We start from the raw sequence: 19,240 nt of genomic DNA, 5'->3' as shown, positions 1-19,240 counted from the left end.
GGCCTGAACAAACATTACTCATTGAGAAAACTGGGCACTCAAATGTATGAAAATCCTTTTTACATGTTTCAGAAGTTTCAGGGTAGCTGTCCGTAGATCTAACACGAAAAAGCTCCTAAACACAGTCAAACTACAAAGTGAGACATTAGAAAAGAAATGTTTCAGAATGGATTTGATCAATGCTGAAATCCTCAAATGAACTGAAGAGTGTCATTTGTGAAAGACATTCCTGAAATATCATTATAATAAAACCATTTTGTACGGGGAAGTTGTCTAAAATTCCACCTGACCAATGTGGAGATGTGATCAACACATCAAGGTTGACCTAAAACACATGGTTCCCATTCTTCTTCCAACCTGACTTTGAATCTTCAAGCAATTCCTCCGTTAATATTGTGACTTTAGACAATATCGGGACACATTTTAAAACCAAATTATGCAAAAATGCTGAGAAATCCACCTACGTTTTCTAGACACTGTACATGTAAAGTGCTGTATTATATTTTGTGGTAAACCATATTTTTTCTTGTAATCTGCATTGAATTGCTGTTTTAATTTAGAATATTTTTTGTGTTTACTTTCTGTTGATAAATATTTTTCCATGCAATGCCTGGATAATCTTCTGCTGCAACAGAAGAATTTCCCAATTTGGGATCAATAAATTACATCCATCCGCCCATCCCTCCCTGCCTCCACCTGTCCACCCATCCCTCCCTCCCTCCCTACACCCATCCCTCTCTCCATCCGCCCATCCCTCCCTACCTCCACCTGTCCACCCATCCCTCCCTCCCTCCCTACACCCATCCTCTCTCCATCCGCCCATCCCTCCCTACCTCCACCTGTCCACCATCCCTCCCTCCCTCCCTACACCCATCCCTCTCTCCATCCGCCCATCCCTCCCTACCTCCACCTGTCCACCCATCCCTCCCTCCCTCCCTACACCTATCCATCCTTACCTCTATCCATCCCTCCCTCCCTCCTTTTTACCCATCTATCCCTCCATTCATCCATCCCTTCCTACCTCCACCTGTCCACTCATCCATCCCTAACTCTATATATCCATCCCTCCCTCCGCTCATCCCTACATTCATCCATCCCTCCCTCCCTCCCTCCACCCGTCCACCCATCCCTACACCCATCCATCCCGAACTCTATCATCCATCCCTCCCTCCATCCATCCCTACCTCCATCCATCCCTCCCTCCCTCCCTCCACCCATCCATCCCTACCTTTATCCATCCCTCCCTCCCTCCCTCCACCCATCCATCCCTACCTTCATCCATCCCTCCCTCCCTCCCTCCACCCATCCATCCCCTGTGACATAATGTGTTAAATTTGCGAGGCACTAAGGTCCGGTTGTCTCATAGAGCCAGAGGCTTGAAGGACTGAACAGTACATGCCATACTTATATACACACTTATATATACACACTTATAAATACACACTTAGATGTTGGCAGAATGGTGCAGTGGTTCCATGTGTAAGTTTAGTATTTAGGAATGAGAAGGTCTCTGGGTTTTGGAACTTTGGCTAGCAGTTTGTTGTGCTTCATCCTCAGGGGCTGTAGGGGAAAGCAGAAGAGAAAAGGAATGGAGAGGAATGTACATGTTATCTTACCTCAATAAGGAGTACATACTGTAAGAATACAAATTAAAAAATCTCAGGTCTTTAGCCAATCATAAGGGAGTAATTCTGTGTACTGAGGCTACATTTACACCGCTACGTTTTGGTTTTTAAGCCAAGTTTTGAGCCCAAAACTAATTTCCGTTCAAACTAACACGCCCAAACCAGAATATCTCATCAACATTCTGGCATACTGGGCATGCACATGCCGGGTTAAACCGGAGGCAGCAATATTTACTCCGCCCGTTGCTGGTAGTTGCCATGGCATCGTTATTAGCTTAGTCTCAGAGAACGAGATGTCACGACCCAATGAGGCGGAGAAAGGTTGGGGTCTGTGTCGCTGTTGCTAAAGGTCAGTTTGCAGCAACACAACTCCGCAGATTCCAAACCAATGTCCCGAAGAGTTTTCAGATGTCTCTGGTTTCAGGGGCTCGGAAATGCCAAAGCAGTGGGAATGCAAGGTGTCAACGTAGCAAAAGATATTGTTTTTTAAACCAAAATGTAGCAATGCTAATGTAGCCTTATCCAGCTACAATGGAGCAGCCGCTCTGAAGAGTGTGTATTCTCCTCTCACCTGTTGTTCCCTCCTCCCTTGATGCCGGCTGGCAGGATGTTCTGGATGAGGTTGGACCTGTTGACGCTGGGGTTCAAGGGAGAGGCTCCCGGCAGCTGGCCTGGCCGGATGGGCTTGGCTGGGTCGGACACAGAGAGGTAACATGAGCCACATACAGAGAGCAAGTTGAGGCGTCACATGTTATCCAGAGTGCACATACAGTTATATTTCTTCATTTGAATTTAAAGGAAACAAAAGACCTAGAAGACGTTAGCTTGAACTTTAAAGGTAGATGTATGTTTGAAATTTAGACAAAGCAAAGCCAGATGTTTCCTAGTCTATATCGACGACGTTCCACTTCCGGGATTGCTTAGGTGCCCATGTCCCTCTTTTTAGGTTGGATGTCTGCTTCCTTCCACTTTCTTTGTGTTGGTGTTCTAACCTCCGGTGGGTTTCTGAGGACTGTGGTTAACTGCTCCCCAGATCTCTGCAGGGTAAATCCAGACAGCTAGCTAGACTATCTGTCCAATCGGAGTTTTCTCTCGCACGACTAAAACTACTTTTGAACGTACACATGTTCCATCAAAACAAGTTCCTTGCTTTTGCAGAGGCACCGCCATCGTGTATGGAGCTTAGCGCTGAACAAGACGATTGTGATTGGTTTAAAGAAATGCCAATAAGCTCCCATCCTGTAACGCTGTCAGACCCTCCTCCGCAGCGCTGTGACGGAAGGTCTGGCAATGCACACATATAATTCTAAACGTTGTCAAGTTTTTTAATCCTCTGCAAGATACCATATGTGTGTTCGCCTACCTATGGAGGCTCTCCTGCCCATGTTTTTGGGCTTGACAGCGTCCTTAATGCGCCCCATCTCCTCCTCGTAGCGCTTTCGGTCGTGGGCTGCGTTCTCTTTGGCCTCCCGCAGAGCCGCCTCCAGGGCTTTGACCCGCTCAGCGGTGGCCCGCAGGCGCTTCTCCAGTTTAGGCAGCTCGCCGCGGAGGTCAGCGTTGTCCCGTAGCAGCTACACAAAGCAGAAAAACACAAGAGTTGCTATGTAACTCTATGGCGCAAATGTGCATTGTCAGATTTGTCCACTAGTGAGTAAAATCCTCTTTGCCAGCATATTTTCACAAGTAAATCGATAAATTATGTGTTAATTTCTCAGAACTAGAACTAGAGTTGATTGTTGATAAAGTGGAAAGATGAACCAAAGCAACTTTTCATTTTGTCAAAAAGTCAAAACTTGTATTTTATGAAGATAAAATGGCTGTCTATTTACATGGAGTCTGGTGCATTTAGAGATAGTGATCTCAGGGATGTTGTTAAGTTCAAAAGAAGGACCTTACTCTTTAGAAGAAAGAGCGTGAGCGTGAGAGGAAAGGGAGTAGAACATTTAGACACAGAATCTGTTGAAAACCACCTATAGGGTTATTTCAGGTACAGTAGGAAGCACTGTGGTAATTGTGTGTTTTCACTTTTCTTTTTTTACCTGCTTGTGAACTTTGGTGAGCTGCGCGAGGTTGCTCTCCAGGAAGCAGATCTTCTGTTTCTGGGCTGCGCTGCCTTCTATGTCATCTGAGTCCACCTGAGCCTTCTAATGAAGAACACACAGCTTTATCGGTATAGCAAAGGTCGTCAACGGTTTTTGAGCCAAGGACCCCTTTACTGAAAGACAGACGGAGCAGGGAGCCCCTACTACATACTTTGTATTAAACTGAGTTGCATTTCATACTGTGCCTTCAATAACGTGTTGGCGGCCTAAGCCTTTATACACACATCTTTAGTGTAAAGAATACTAAGCTAATAAAATAATAATTGTTGATTTTATAAAATCATGTTTTAATGTAAAATATGTGTCATCTCTGTGTCAGAGAGAATCTTTGGGATGAACTGTATCTGTGGATCTTAGTGACGATCTTACTTATGGGCCAGTAAGACTTTTCTTTTATTTATTTTTTTACAAATTGTAACTCTGACTTACATTTGCTAATAATATATTGGATTCATATTAAGTTGTTTACATTTTCTTCAAATCTTCAAAAAATTGAACAATAATGTGGCAGATCTCTGCTGTTTATGGCTGCACATTCTATCTTTAGCTATGCTTCCATCCACACGTTTTTATCCGAATTAAGTGATATTGAATGAAAAATACCTTATGGAAAGAGTAAAATTCGTAATTTTTAGGTAATTTTATGGTTACAACCCGCCACAAAACGAAAAAGAAGAAGTTTTAGTTCATTTCCGTCCAGTGTTTCCGATCTGTTTGCACACATGGCGGACGTCAACAAAGACAGATGGAAGTGGATGGACGATGGTCAACAAAGGTTAGGACAAGCCGTGGGACGTCCTCCGGAGTAAATGGAAGGCACTCAAACTGCGGGACATGTCTCAAAACAGAAAATTGTCTCGGTGCCGGAGGGAAAATTAAAGCCAAGTTGCATCTGCATCATCATAGCGATGTGTTGATAGTGTTGTTATTTTGTCATTATAGCTTGATACAGTGTGTCGCTATCAGCTGCTACGTTAGCACTATTCCAACTTGTCCAAATTTGTTCATGTGTTGGTAGACGGCGCGATCCATTTTGTCTTGAAAAACTTTGTTCGCAAATGTTTTTGCTTGAGTGTTGTGCAATTTAGTACGAAAATGAATGGAAACACCATAAAATGTCTCGAATTAATACAATATACCAATTTGATTTCAAAACAGCATGTGGCGTCATTATACACAGGTTTTTGTTCGCTTTCACCGGCTTTATTCGCATGAGTTCCTTTACCGAACTTCAGATAATTTGGTTGACAAGTGGATAGAATCTTAGCTACTTTCACTTTACGCTAATCTCCCCTCGCACCACCTTGCCTATGCAATGAGAAGCTCCTATTTTTATGTCTGTTAAGTATTCAGTGGCATGTTTTCATATAAAAAGGAGCTTTACACATATAATGAGAGCTGAATATTTGATGAGTGCATTGTTATATTTTGTGTAGTCTTGATTTCGGTGTTTTCATTGCTCATTTCCATTTAAGAGGGTTGTTAATTTGGTTCTTCTAGTTAATTATAGCGCACCGTAGACAAGTCTAATTAAATAAAATCTAATGAAACATAATTTTCCACAAAATAGCGGCTTGTTAAGATGCTCAAGGGCTAGTAGCTTTGGAAAACAACTAGCCACAGTGGCTGGTGAATAAAAAATGAATGTCAAGCCCTGGTTGCAACGTATCCCAAAAGACCCTTAGAGATTTTGTGAGTTAGTTAAAGAGAGTAACAGTAGACAACTTAAAAATGTAACTGTCCTTTTTTAGAGGTGCATTTTGTGTTTAGTTCAATGTTAAATTTGTTAAATAAAAGAATGTTGGAAATTATTTATTTTTGGTTTATAAATTCAACAAGCAATTTGCTGTATTTTAGCAGAATCAAGGCAGAACTGAGAACACATCCATCCATCCATCCATCCATCCATCCATCCTTCATCCATCCATTTACCTGTGCACAACTGATTTGTTGCATTTAGTCCAACCCAGTGTCTTAAAAGAAAGGCTGTAACCAAAACGCCTGAATCCAAAGCCTTCTATTTGTGGATTAATGAGATGATAATCAGCAGATTTGGGACGTGTACCACACCGTGGCATAGTCTCTGTCCTCCTGCTTTGCCTTTGTTGAGCTCATCAAGCCTCAGCCTGAGGGCTGGAGATGAGCGCCACGCTGAGAGCCCGGGTCCCTAATTTACAGCTGCTACCTTTTGAAGAATCAGATGGCCTACTTATTACACACACTTTCTGTTGTGTTCCCTGGATTCATTAAAATTTCATCATGGTGCAGCCGGTGCAATGCTTCGGTTTGTCTCATTCCTGGTAAATGTTGTGGTCGGGACAACACAAGCTCATGTGATATTGCACTAGCTAGGAGATTAAATCACACATTAAACAGATGGATAGTTACAGCAGTAGTGTGCCGTGAGTAGCGTCCAGAGTACAGGAGGATATGTACACACTGTCGGGGTTTTTACCTTTTTGACTCGAGTGACCAAGTCTTGGACAAAAAGCCTCCTGAGGTTGTGGAGTGTCTGCAGCTCTCGGGCCTGAGTGACAGCAAGCAAACCCAATTCATAGAAGAAGACAACAAATGCTTAGAGATATTAAAGGGTTGGTACAATTACACCCAGATTCTGTCCAGGTTTGAGATATCCTCGCCTGTGGCATTGCTGCTGCGAACAGGATACAATGTAAGCCTATAGGGCAAATACGCACTCACTTATGTTGACTAAAAGTGCTGTTTTTGGTACTGACTCATTGTTTTACTGTTTTTAGTATACTCTACTATGTCAGTTTTTCAGAGTAAATGGGACACTGTTTCTGGATCGAGTTCTTCCAACTGAATTTTTTAATATGTCACTTAGTCAATTCTTAAATTGAAGAAATTAATCAAATCCTTCTTTCTTTTTCCTAATTTAAAGGGTTACTATTTCAACCTAGACCCTATTTTCCTATGTTTTTGTGAGAAAGTGACTGATGGGAACAAAAATCTTTGAAACTGCTCCAGTTATAAGGGAGAACTCTGCGATCAGCAGCAACAAATCAAGCTGCAATGTAACCCTATAAGGGAAATGTGCATTGACAATTTTGTCCACTAAAAGTGCTATCTTTGCCACTGACAACTTTATGAAAAGGATCCCTACGGAGATAGTCCTTTTTTAAAGAGTAAAATCCTCTTTGTTTAACCAGAAACAGCTCCAAGATTGCTTTTGCTAACCCACCAGATTCCATTTAAAGATAACAACACTTTTAGTGTGAATAGAGCCAGCATATTTTCACATGTAAATTGATAAATTATGTGTTTATTTCAACCAAAACTAGAGTTGTGACTGTTAAAAAGTGGAGAGATGAACCAAAACAGCTTTTCATAGTTTTATTTTGTACCTGTTGTCTTTGAATTAAAAAAAAGAAAAATGCATATTTTATAAAGATAAAATGGTTGTTCATCTACATGGAGTCTGGTGGATTTAGCGATAGCGATCTCAGGGAGGTTGTCATGTTTAAAAGAAGGACCTTACTCTTTAACAGAAAGGTTGACCTCCTTAGAAATCCTTTCTAAAAGGTCATCAGCAGCGGTCTCGCTTAATATTAAACCAATGTCAAAGATTGTTGCTAACATCAGTCACTGAGACACAAAAAAAATAGGATGAAAAAAAACAAAGTTACCCTTCAATTAAATACAGATTTAAATGGACATGCCAATAACTGACCACGGTCTCTTCCAGTCCCTTCAGGTCTTGTTTGGCCTGCTCCCGCCTGTCCTGCATCACCCTGCACAATGTAAAATAGATGTACGTTAATGTAGGAAGCATGATGGGAAACCATGCCCCCTAACTCAACGCAGAGCCATTACGTGAGCTCCTGCAGCTGGCGGCTCTTCTCCTGGTCGGCAGCCTTGAGCTTCTCGTGCTCCACCCTCAGCCTCTCCTGCTCCAGCATGATCTTCTGGTTCAGACTGCACACATGTTGGTAATGGTAACAGTATCAGTATCAGTATGTAACTCCTTATATTCAACATTCAGAGAGAGAGGTGTTTGCCAATGTTGTGTCTCACTCCTGTAGCTCTGTCATGAGTTTATCCTTGTTGTCCAGCTCGTCTCTCAGGCTGCTGATCTGTTTCTGATGGTTCTCCCTGTGAGACTGGATCTGCATCTCCACAGCTTCCTGAAGACACACACACACACACACACACACACACACACACACACACACACACACGGACGCACGCACGCAGACACACATACGCATACATACATACACTCACAAACACACGCACGCACAGACACACACACACGAACGCATACATACATACACACTCATGCACGCACAGACACACACGCACACACAGACAAACACACACACGTACGCACGTGCACATACACACGAGCATGTATACACACACACACCCACACCCCCCCCCCCCACACACACACACACACACACAGCAATTATTGTGACAATAAAGATAATGGAATTAGTAGTATAGAAATAGTAGTTCAGGGTGTAGCAGGGCATAGAAAAAAAGAGCTCAGGACGTTTTGGAAAACATGGTTTACTCCATAGGATTATAATGTAAAACAGATGCTGGCAGCTTCAACACTGCCTTACAGTACCTTGACTTCATGGGCAGACTGGATCTCATTCTCCTTCTCCATGGTGTTGACTTTCTCTGGAAGGAGACAAACTGATAAGGTATCACTATCATTCTGCGAATACTGCTACAGCTGCTGCGACATTTACTGTAATAGTCCCAACTATGTTTATCTATCAAACAGTAGAGTGCTGAGATTTATTTCCAAAAAGAAAAATTAAAGCTGCAAGCAGCATTGAACGGGCCCTCGCCCCTCCCAGCACGTCGGGGGTACCGGCGGGACGCCAGGTCCATTAAATTAAAATGTTGGGACACATGCACATGGAACAGCGTAGCACTGGGAATAGCTGTGCCAAGTTTCCTCTGATTCAGAATAATTGTTGCCAAGACATGCAACTCTTCCTGTTTAGACTGTCACCTTCACACGTGCACATTTGTTTAACTATCAAAATTCAACAGAATGTAAACACATGGAAAATGCATACAATTCAAAATGGCAGACTTCTGGTTGGGCGGAACTAATAAAAGTAAATAGGAAATAGGTGATGAGAGCAATGTGTGTACTTAATCTGGTGAAGACCAGAGCAACTATGTCCACATTAAGGGCTTCCACACATTAGGGGGCGCTATGGAGCCCGCTTACAGGTATGGTCCAAATCGCTGTACAGCCTCACAAAGCTCCCAGGTGTTTATGTGGGCGCCAACTTTTGAGTGTTTTGGTGCATCCTAAAGTCCTAAAACACCTGTTCATAAAATGAAAAACTCTGCACAAAAAAACAAGATGTCCGACTTCCTGTCAGGTGGAAAAATAAACCAAAAAATGCTACATGGTTTCAAGATGAGACCTATGTTCCCTCAAAATTTGGTATGTTAACATCTCATTTTTTCCGGATCATGGCGTACGCCCGAGACCAATCACAACAGAACTTTTACCAGGTCTCACGCGTGTGCACATTTTTGTGAGTTTTCGTGCATTCTAATTCCCTCAAAAATGTGACGAAGGACTATAATAATAATGATGATAATCTGTACCACAACAATAGTTTCCCTCGCACTTTCAGTGAAGATGTCAAAGTCAACAATTGTTGTTATGTTTAAATAAGTCTGTAGCTTCCTGGATTTACCTCACCAATGACTATTTTCATTCAACAGCCACCAAGTGACACGGATATACTGTAATAATTTAAACAAATATCAAATGGAATAACATTACGTGAAACTGATACAGATTATTATAGAACTTAGCTATTAGCTAAAAAGACATTAAAAATAACACCTTTACCAATAACGGATTTTTTTTTAAACATTGCTGGATGTTTCAAAAAAATATTAATAAAACATTACAAAATTCAACAATATTACAAAGCAAAAATATAAATCTACACCATAAACATGCCAAGGGTGACAGACATCTGACAGGTCTAGCACTGAAAATTGAGTGCACCCGGGGGATTGTGTGGGCTCAGTCCGACTCGTTTTCAACATGACATCACAACTTAAAAATGCGCTCTGGATTTGTTATACAACAGCACAGTGAGTTATGCTCACCTTGGGCTTTGATCCTGAGTATTTCCTCATTGAGAGAGTCCACCGTTTCCTCCAGCTGTCTTTTCTTCTGCTCCACATTCTGGAGGGTGTCCGTCAGGGACTTGATTTTAGCTTCATGCTGGAAAATGATTTTATACTGTAAAACCCACACAAACGCAGAACAAAGATGTGCATGAATATGCAAAAAATAAAAACTATTTTGGACTGGGATACATGATAACCTATGTTTGATTGCAGGGACCCAGGTTCCACTCAGTCCAACATTGTTTGTTCTGGGAGATGGGTCTATCCTAAACAGGATGGATGAGCACATAAGAAGCTGGGTCCAGACTAGTTAAACTAAGGAGATGGAAGAATGAAGGGCGGCCGTCTATCCAGGAGTGGGCTTGTGACATGGCTAAGGTGGCGGCGTTTGAAAAAAATGTTGAAAAGGTTTTGCCAGATTGGATGTCTATAAGAGAAAATGAGGAAAGGGCCTGAACTTTCTGGAGGGCTCCTAAGAAGCTTTGTGCTGGGGAGAGACGTGTGTGAATTCAAAAAAACGTCTGGTTTTGTCATAAAAACATAGGTTTATTTGGTTTAGTGTCTATCTTGTTAACATTTTGCTGTATAATCTTGAATATTGTAGTTACTATGTTCTCTTTTCTTCATTTGTGTTTGGGTGGGTGGTGATGACAAAGGGGCGGGGGGGGGAAGATATGTTCATGTTGCGAATTGTACGTTTAAAAAAACAACAACATGTTAATCCCATCAAAACAAAAAAATATATATGCAGAAACCCGTCAACTTGTTGAGCTGCTTGATTGATTGATAACCTCATATAACCACAACTAACCACCACTATTTGTCACTAGGGTGACAGTATCCATGGCGGCAGAGGCAGCAGTGGTAAGCAGCGGTTACCTGGGAGACGCGGAGCTGGCAGGCAACGAGCTCCATCTCCGTCTCGTCCATCTTCTGGCTGCTCTCGGCCTTGGAGCTCTCCAGCTGCTTGCTGCGCTTCACCATGCTCTTCACCTCCGACTTCATCTTGCTGATGTAGAGACGCGCCATCGTGAACTCTTCGTCAATTAGACCACTGCTCTCTTGTTGCTGGGAGGGCAGAAGGCAAAGTAACAGTAAATGATGTTTTCTTTGAAATGTACTGTATGTGCGCCCGGATAGCTCAGTTGGTAGGGCGGGCGCCCGTGTATAGAGGTTTCCTCCTCGATGCAGCGGGTCTGGGTTTGACGCTGACATACGGCCCTTTACTGCATGTCATCCCCCCTCTCTCTCCTTTCATTTCATCAGCTGTCCTGTCCATCCATAAAGGCCTAGAAATGCCCCCCAAAAATCTTAAAAATATAATTAAAAAAGTACTGTATGTGTCTCTTGTAGAGCTGTAACAATTCCAATATTTTTAATGTGCAGCAAAGGGCCGCAGGGAGGAGTCAAACCCACCGCCGCTGCGCTTTTATGTTACAGTTTATGTTATTCTAGATAGACATACTGACATTTCTTTTATTATTAGATTTATTTATATTCATTTAAATTGTTCCAGTACTATCGTACATATTTTATCACTTGTAGCTGACCCTTGGACTGTCACAAAGTAATCTCGCTGTGCTACACAGTGACAATAAAGTGCTACAACTTGAAATTTAAATGAAAAAAAGGACTAGTGCAATATTTGTTAAAGGCAAAATGTGTGTCAAACGAAGAAGAGTTGGTTCTCACTCAATTGTTGCACCTGGTTCCCTTAAGTGTGATTTAAGGTCCTGCGGAGGCTGCACGCAGAGCTTTAGCCGTAGCCTACGTAAGCGGCCTGAAGTTTATAATTGAGCGTTGAGGTGAGCGTTGATCTCTTTATGAGAATAGCAGGGCCGGCGTGTGTGTGTGCGTGGGGAGTGTGTGGTAGAGCGAGTGAGAGAGTGAGGCAGAGGTCCGTGTCTCCACGTATATATATATTAATCACGCTTAACAGTTAAAATGGCAGCGAAAATAACAAAAATGGGGATTATTCATCTCAAGACAGACACAGACATAATCACACACACAACACACACACACACACACACACACACACACACACACCGAATGCATGACCCCCTCCAGGCGATAATGGCCTGAATGACAGATTAACTGACAAGAGACATAAATGTATGCTGCAGCCCTACATAAATCCATCCCCATTTTTTTATTATCATTATTATTATTATTGCCTGGATACTTAAGAAAATTATTCATCCCAAGTGCATACGATTTTAAATTAAAGGAGCATGATGCAAACAATAACTATCAACTGGAAACATGTGGCCCAAAGGACACATGTAAGGCAGACAGTGGATGTTTCAGCTGCTATGGTAATGTCACAAAAATCCTTCTTTCAACAGGCCACGGTTGGCTATGCCAATGTGTGAAATGACTCTTAGTTTATAGTATATTTCTGAATTTGAAACAGTGGTCATCCCCACGGCTGGTAACCTTAATGTCGTTGCTCCCCACGGCGATGCCGATCTCGGCCAGGTCTTTGAGTAGTGATGACATCATCTCAGTGAACCTCTTCTTCTGGTGGTTGGTCATCTCCTTCAGCTTCTGGAGTTCCGAGTCAATGGAGGCCAAGGAGCTCTGGTGGGGGATGGTGACATGAAGAAAGACACGCCTGACAAGCTGATCATGTGTAATCGGCGCTATCGTTTCCAATGGATTGAGATGTGAAAAATTTAAAAGTACCGATTTCTCGTTCAGTTCCTCACTGAGAGCCTCAAACTCTTGCGCCTTGTCCTCGACTTCCTGGCTCTTCAGGTCGTAGTTGAGCGCCAGCTCCTCCAGGGCCTGCAGCACCTCCTTCACCTCCTCCTTGGAGGCTTCGTTCTCCGACAGCAGCCGGTTGAGTTCCGTCTGCAGGGTGTCGTGGTCCCGGCGGGAGGACGCTAAGAGCTACGGGTGTGGATAGGGAGGGAAGAAGAAGACAGTTGATGCTCAGCCTAGGAAGGGAAGGGGGGAGGTGAAATGGGAGTCAAGTTCCTAACAGGATCTACAAAATACATTTCTTTTCTTTTATGTTGATAAGGCGTCAAACCTTTACTGCACAAACTATGATGACTATTATGATGTGTTGTTCAATGGGAAGAGTGCAATTGTGTTCCCCAGTGGCAGTCTCTGCATGCAACATGAGCATGTCCATGCAGAATGATGCAAAGACTAATAGGGAAAATGGAGGCTTGGCCCTTCCAAATGTAGAAATATATAACTTAGCTTTTGAATTGGCTTAATTGGTGAGGCATTGGGCTGACTATGGTTCTCAACCGGATTGGGTAAAGATAGAAATGGCCGTGGTGGCTCCCTCCAGAACCATACAGGCTCTGTCTCAGACTTAGGTGGGGGGGGGGGGGGGGGGGGGGGAATCCCATTCTGAAGCACTCTCAATGGGTGTGGTCTGAGGTGCATAGGTTGATGGGGAAATCACATTACAAACAGGGGTCCTCCAGCATATGGGATAATCCACGTATGGCGATAGGTAAACACTCCTTTTGTTGGGATTCTTGCCAAATACAATGCATAGCGCTTCAACATTTTACAAAAATATATTGGAATTACAAATTGTGAGCACTGAGAATCTTAGATTAATATGGCAAAGTGATTTAGGGTGTGAAGTAGATAAGGAGAAATGGCGTAATATAGTTTCCAAGGTTGGCTGGGCCACTAGGGATGTTCGAAGCAAATTTACTCATTACAAAATCATTCATTGATGCTACTATACTCCTATGAAGCTTTTCAGAATGAACTGTAGAAGACAAAAGGTGTTGGAAGTGTAAGGGAGAAAATAGTACATTTTTGCATGCCTTTTGGGAATGTCCTGTGGTATTACCATTCTGGAAAGCAGGATTAAGTAAATTGGGAGATTGTTTGGGAAAAAGGTTATCGGAATCTCCACTGTTCTGTCTCTTGGGAGATTGCACACTTTTGCCGCAGGGAACCAACAAAGGACAACATGCAGGCCTCATCACTGCAGCAAGGCTGATATTGACGAATTGGAAGAGCACATTCCTGTGTTGACACATGCTTAAACATAACACTGTCAATATAATCACAAACAATGTAGTGGTGCAAGGGGTGTTCTCCTTTAAGTTTAGCTGTTACTGCTTTTTGCTTTGTGGTTTTTTTTTTGTTATTTGTAAATGTTTATATGTTGAGAAATACTTTAATGACAGAATGATGCAAAGAATACCAAGCTATTAAAATATTAATTGTTGGCATGATTTTATTAATCATCTCCTAATGTTAAACATACATGTGGCCCAGTGAATCCTCAGGAGTAACTGTGTTTGTGGATGGCAACCTGTGGGCCAGTAAGACTATAATTCATGTTTTTCCCCTATATAGGCAGATTTTTATTTGCTAATATGTTAGATTCATGCTACGGGCCCGTTCGCCTATCATCAATAGTTTTTTTTTTTTACAAATAGTCTGATTAATATTTCATGTTAAGACATTTTTGTCCCCCACCCCTACAGTAACTCTGAGGACCCCTGTCAAAGATCTCTGCTTTAATAAGCAGATATACAAACTTCCCTCTGGAAACAATATAATCTATCTTATCTTATTTCTGTACTACCTTTCTGTAGCTAAAAAAACGCGTTCAGTCTGTAAGTATCCACTGTTGCTTTCTCGTGGTGACCACTACGTGCTACTAATGGTCTGCTGTCAGCTGTCAGACTGGGTTTGTGCTAACAGGAACGGCTGGAGGGCTGAGACGCAGTGGGGAAGGGAAGGAAGGGAAGGGAAGGGAAGGGAAGGGAAGGGAAGGGAAGGGAAGGGAAGGGAAGGGAAGGGAAGGGAGGAGAGGGAGAGGAAAGGGGTGGAAGTCTCACCTCCTCCTGGTCCAACATCTGTTGCTTCAGCGACTCCATCATTTGAGACTGCTGGTGATCTCCTCGTCCTGACGGAGGGGGAGGATGGTGGTGGTGGTGGTGTGTGTGTGTGTGTGTGGTGGGGGGGGGGGGGGGTGGAGGGTAGGGTGGGGGAGACATGTAAGATATCACTCATTTATTTCCACAACAGCGACAGACGATCCTGAACAGCAGCCAATCTCGCCATCTGCTGGCCAATAGCAATACTTCATGCAAAGACGCAAATGAGAGATCTTATTCTTTTTGTTTTTTTTGTTTATGGGAACACTTTCCTCACCTTGTCATCCATCTCTTTGTAAAGCTTGGCCATTTCTGCAACATACTTCTCTTTCTCTGCATCTGTGAGTTTGACTCCAGGGAGGGTGCTGAGGGCAGGTGTGGGTGCTGTCTTGTCATTGTTGAGCGCACTGTCCAGGGCCTGGACCTCTGCTTTGGCCGTTTCTTTATTAAACTGTTCCTCCACTGGCACACTCTCTCCTGCAGGGGGCAGAAGCAAAAGGGACATCAGCTCCAGTCTCTGTGGGTGTCTGTCACCCCTTGTCGACCAACACAACCCTAGTCTATATGGACGACCTTCCACTTCCGGGATGGGTGTCAAGTGTACGGTCCCTTCAAGCTCATCTGCCCTTGTTTAAATGTCATAGTGCAGCATATGTAGTAGGATTGAATGGTTAATAGAAAGAAGCTCAATCAAATGTGAATGTTGGTTGTAACATTTGGTTTTAACATTTTTTATTCCTCTTTTAATTATTATATTTATGTTTTTTCACAAGATAAATGCTGGAATAATGTTACATATCACAGATTGTTAACAGAAATGTCCTATTTTCAGTGGATTTTTGATTTATTTTTATTTTTAACTTTATTTAACATGATGATAGAAGGTGCAATATGTAGACGCTGCTGTTAAACTAAGGCAGATCAGAAATATAACATATTACTCATTTATTTCCACGGCAGCAACAGGCAATACTGAACAGCAGCCAATCACGCCAGCTGCCGGCCAATAGAAATACTTCATGTAAGAAGGACCAAAGTAAGTTAAAGTGATGGTTAGGAGTAATTTCACCCTAGGGTCCTTTGCACCATGATCTCGAGCCAAACCAACCCCCCAGAAGCTTTTTTCACCTTGGTCAAACATTGGGCGAGTTAGCATTATCAGCTGGTTAGCTTAGCACAGGCGCTAAAGGAACCAACTGTGTATCTTGTGAATTACCCCACTAATAATGCCCAAAATTATACCAAAGTTCTACAGTCGTACAAATAGGTTCTGTACTCATAAAACGATGGATTGGAAAGTTAGTAAGTACACCAGGAGTTTATTTAAATAACACTTGCCTGCTGGCTTCTGCTCTCTGCTGCTACTGCTACCGGCAGTAAGACGAGGGCTAAGGGATGACTACGAATTACAACACCGAAATTTTAATTTATTTTTAAAAAGTTAATGCTGTAGTACAACTACCAGGAGACAGGTTATAAGTAAGGTAAGTTTGGAGACGCTACGTTATTTAATGATTAAATTGATAAATATGTTTGTTGTATGTCTTTTCGGTGTGCTAATTTGTAGCCGTCCCTCAGCACTCGTCTATCTGCAGGTGATGGTAGCAGCAGAGAGCAGAAGCCAGCAGGAAAGTGTTATTTACATAAACTCCTGGTGTACTTACAAACTTTCCAATCAAAATTAAAGGAGAATTGCGGCCGATTTTTTACTTGAATCTTGATTGTTAGACGTCACTGAGAACTGTAAATAGGAAAATAAATGACCAAAATCGGTGCTAGCAAACTGGAGTTACAGCAGCTAATGACCAGAGCTCCCGGTTAGCTACAATGCCAGTTGTGGGGGCATGTTCTAAAGAGTGCCTTTGTGCCTCTTAACTTATTAAAATTTCTGTGGAACATGAGCAGGATCCTTACGTGACAACAAGATGCGTTTTAAACTCAGACACTGTGAAGAAAACAAGTAGCTAGCTCGGCCTGCTAGACATCTAGCAATCAAGATTCGGGTAAAAATTGTCTGTAATTCTTCTTTAATGCTAAAAATAATGACAACATTTAAATAACAACTTAAAAAATGGTATGCATAATATTACATCTTGACGTTATATTGCTTGTACTATAATTAGATTTAAATCCTAAGCCCTACTATGGAGCACATAAAAAGAGATGTTATCTGACGATAGTCCTCACCACTCCTCCAGCGGTTGAGCTCGGCCTCCAGCCAGGTGACGGTGTTTTTCAGCGTCTTGTTCCTCTCCTTCTCCTTCTCCCACTTTTTTTTCCACTGCTCTGCCGTCAGCTCCACATTCAGACTCACCGTGTTCTTGATGGTCTTTGCCCTGGGGAGACAGGACGCTAGCATCAGCAGCCCAGCCACTTGCTTTCACTGCAGAACACACTGAAACGGCCCCCTGTGGCTGTCAAGTGGAAAGGATTTTATATTTAAAAACGTGGGTTTTCTCTGATAGATTTGGAGTTGCCAGCTAGATTTTCCAGTAGGGCATTAAAGGAATGGATTTCTTATTTTTAACAACTTTATGTGTAAGCATTCCATCACAAGAATGCAGTGGTGGAATGTAACTAAGTACATTTACTCAAGTACTGTACTTAAGTACAAATGTTTCTACTTCTACTCCCCTACATTTCAAAGAGAAATACTGTACTTTTTACTCCCCTACATTCATCTGACAGCTTTAGTTATTAGTTACTTTACAAATTAAAATTGGTTAATAAAATACAATGTTTTATAATAAACTACTGTGTCCCCTCCAACTTGCAATGTGTAATTTCTATTGATCTGCACCTTACTCGTGTGTGTGTGTGTATATATACTGTATGTTCATATAAAGGTGTTTATTGTGTAAATATGTTTGTATTATTACCATTATTATAACTAACTCTATTTCTTCTAATACATTCTGTATATTTGTCTCCCATGTCTATTTAATGTGTATTTGTGTTTTTCTGATGTGTGTACATTTTTTTTCTTTTGAGCTGCTGTAGCACAGGAATGTCCCCAATGTGGAATTAATAAAGTCTATCTTATCTCATCTTATCTTATCTTATTTTATCGAAACTAGCCAACAGTATAACTGTTAATATATAGTATATAGTATAGTATATAATATGATTAGATCATTAAACACACAACTGGTTGGATCCTTCACACTTTCTGAAATGGGAGGATGGGTTTCTGCATTAATTACTTTTACTAATACTTTTAGTAAATGTTCCTGATGATATTTACATACTTTTACTTAAGTAGCATTCTCTATGCAGGACTTTTACTTGTAACAGAGTATTTTTACAGTGTGGTATGTAACTTTTCCATGTTTCTGAAACTGTGTGTTGTTCCATCTAATGATCATAAATGTCCTGTAACAGCAAACGAGACCAACAGTGAAAAGAACGCTAGTTTTATATAGTTTTTATCAATGTCTCTGCCTGGGTCAGATTTTCCCCGCAAAGTCACAGAATGATTCACGGCAGGTAGACGGCGCTACAGTAACACATTCAGATCGGCCTGAACACCAGAAATGCCTGTGTTTGTGTATCCAGCCAGGTACAAGGCAGCAGGATATGTATTTATATAGACCTAATTGTATTTTAATGTTATTTTAGAATAGTTGTAGTTATAGCTGATACTGGGGCAGGACCTCCACAGGAAAGAGGGAAATGAATAGAAGAACAACTAAAAGCTAAAAGGGAAACTAAAAGACATTTGGCAAAACCAAGTCACTCTTTTTTCAACAGATGGAGACAATTACGGGATTGTAAATGATTCAAAACCCACCCCGAGTTGGCCCTCAGGTAATATGTGTACTTCATTCATAAAACTAGTAGCCTACAGTGCTTGCTGAAAATGTTCCAGTTTGGAACGGGCCGACTGCTTGGCCTTTGGCAGTGCTGCTTGTAGAATTCTTCAAAACCAAATTGTAAGCCAAACGGGGCGGGCGACGGTCACGTGTAGTCTTGTAAGTTAGCAGTAGACTTAATTAACCGGACACAGGGCGAGTCTGATGTAAACTGCTGGGGCAGGCCGGTTCAACTCTGAGATAGTCTGTGCTGTGAAGGAATAATCTCTGAGATTAGGTTATGTTCAGTTTCAGTTTAAAAGTGGTGAAAGTACAGCTCACAGCAACTTAATACGATATAGTGTCTGGCTTTTGTTTGATATTTAGTGTTGGCAAATGGCTTTTTATTGAGTTTCCCCTCAGCAAAATAATAGACACTGACACCATTTTTTTCACCAACCTTATTCAACACAACAGTCGCGATGTTCCTGTCAGCTATCCGCTCAGACGCTGTTGTAAAGGGTTCTGCATTTGGCGTCTGTGTGTGACGTGCTGGTTACCTTCCCCCCACGCACTTCCCCAGACACACATACGGTACATACAGTACATACAGATACATCTTGCTTTATTACATAGATAACTTTACAATGCGCCATGTGGTTGTACGTCAGGAGTCAACATTAAATTATGCCCCCCCCTTCAATTTAGCG

General features: G+C 42.0%; 1 protein-coding gene across 1 annotated transcript in view; it reads right to left on the bottom strand.

Annotated features, from left to right (window-relative positions):
* Positions 1 to 1,310: 1,310 nt before the first annotated feature.
* Positions 1,311 to 19,240, bottom strand: part of LOC116671897 (kinesin-1 heavy chain) — a 31,375-nt gene continuing 13,445 nt past the window's right edge. Inside the window, 17 exon segments of the mRNA XM_032503372.1 lie at positions 1,311 to 1,560; positions 2,197 to 2,314; positions 2,989 to 3,196; positions 3,665 to 3,769; positions 6,183 to 6,254; positions 7,419 to 7,479; positions 7,562 to 7,663; positions 7,763 to 7,872; positions 8,322 to 8,377; positions 9,848 to 9,965; positions 10,751 to 10,939; positions 12,311 to 12,454; positions 12,560 to 12,766; positions 14,701 to 14,756; positions 14,759 to 14,768; positions 15,017 to 15,216; positions 16,927 to 17,075. Of these exon segments, the coding sequence (XP_032359263.1) occupies positions 1,554 to 1,560; positions 2,197 to 2,314; positions 2,989 to 3,196; positions 3,665 to 3,769; positions 6,183 to 6,254; positions 7,419 to 7,479; positions 7,562 to 7,663; positions 7,763 to 7,872; positions 8,322 to 8,377; positions 9,848 to 9,965; positions 10,751 to 10,939; positions 12,311 to 12,454; positions 12,560 to 12,766; positions 14,701 to 14,756; positions 14,759 to 14,768; positions 15,017 to 15,216; positions 16,927 to 17,075 (1,912 nt within the window). The 3' untranslated portion in view covers positions 1,311 to 1,553.

The sequence above is a fragment of the Etheostoma spectabile genome, chromosome 22 (assembly GCF_008692095.1).
Source record: "Etheostoma spectabile isolate EspeVRDwgs_2016 chromosome 22, UIUC_Espe_1.0, whole genome shotgun sequence".
In the NCBI taxonomy this organism is placed as follows: Eukaryota; Metazoa; Chordata; class Actinopteri; order Perciformes; family Percidae; genus Etheostoma; species Etheostoma spectabile.
Note: the sequence above shows the minus strand (reverse complement) of the source record. Positions and strands in the feature narration are given on the sequence as shown.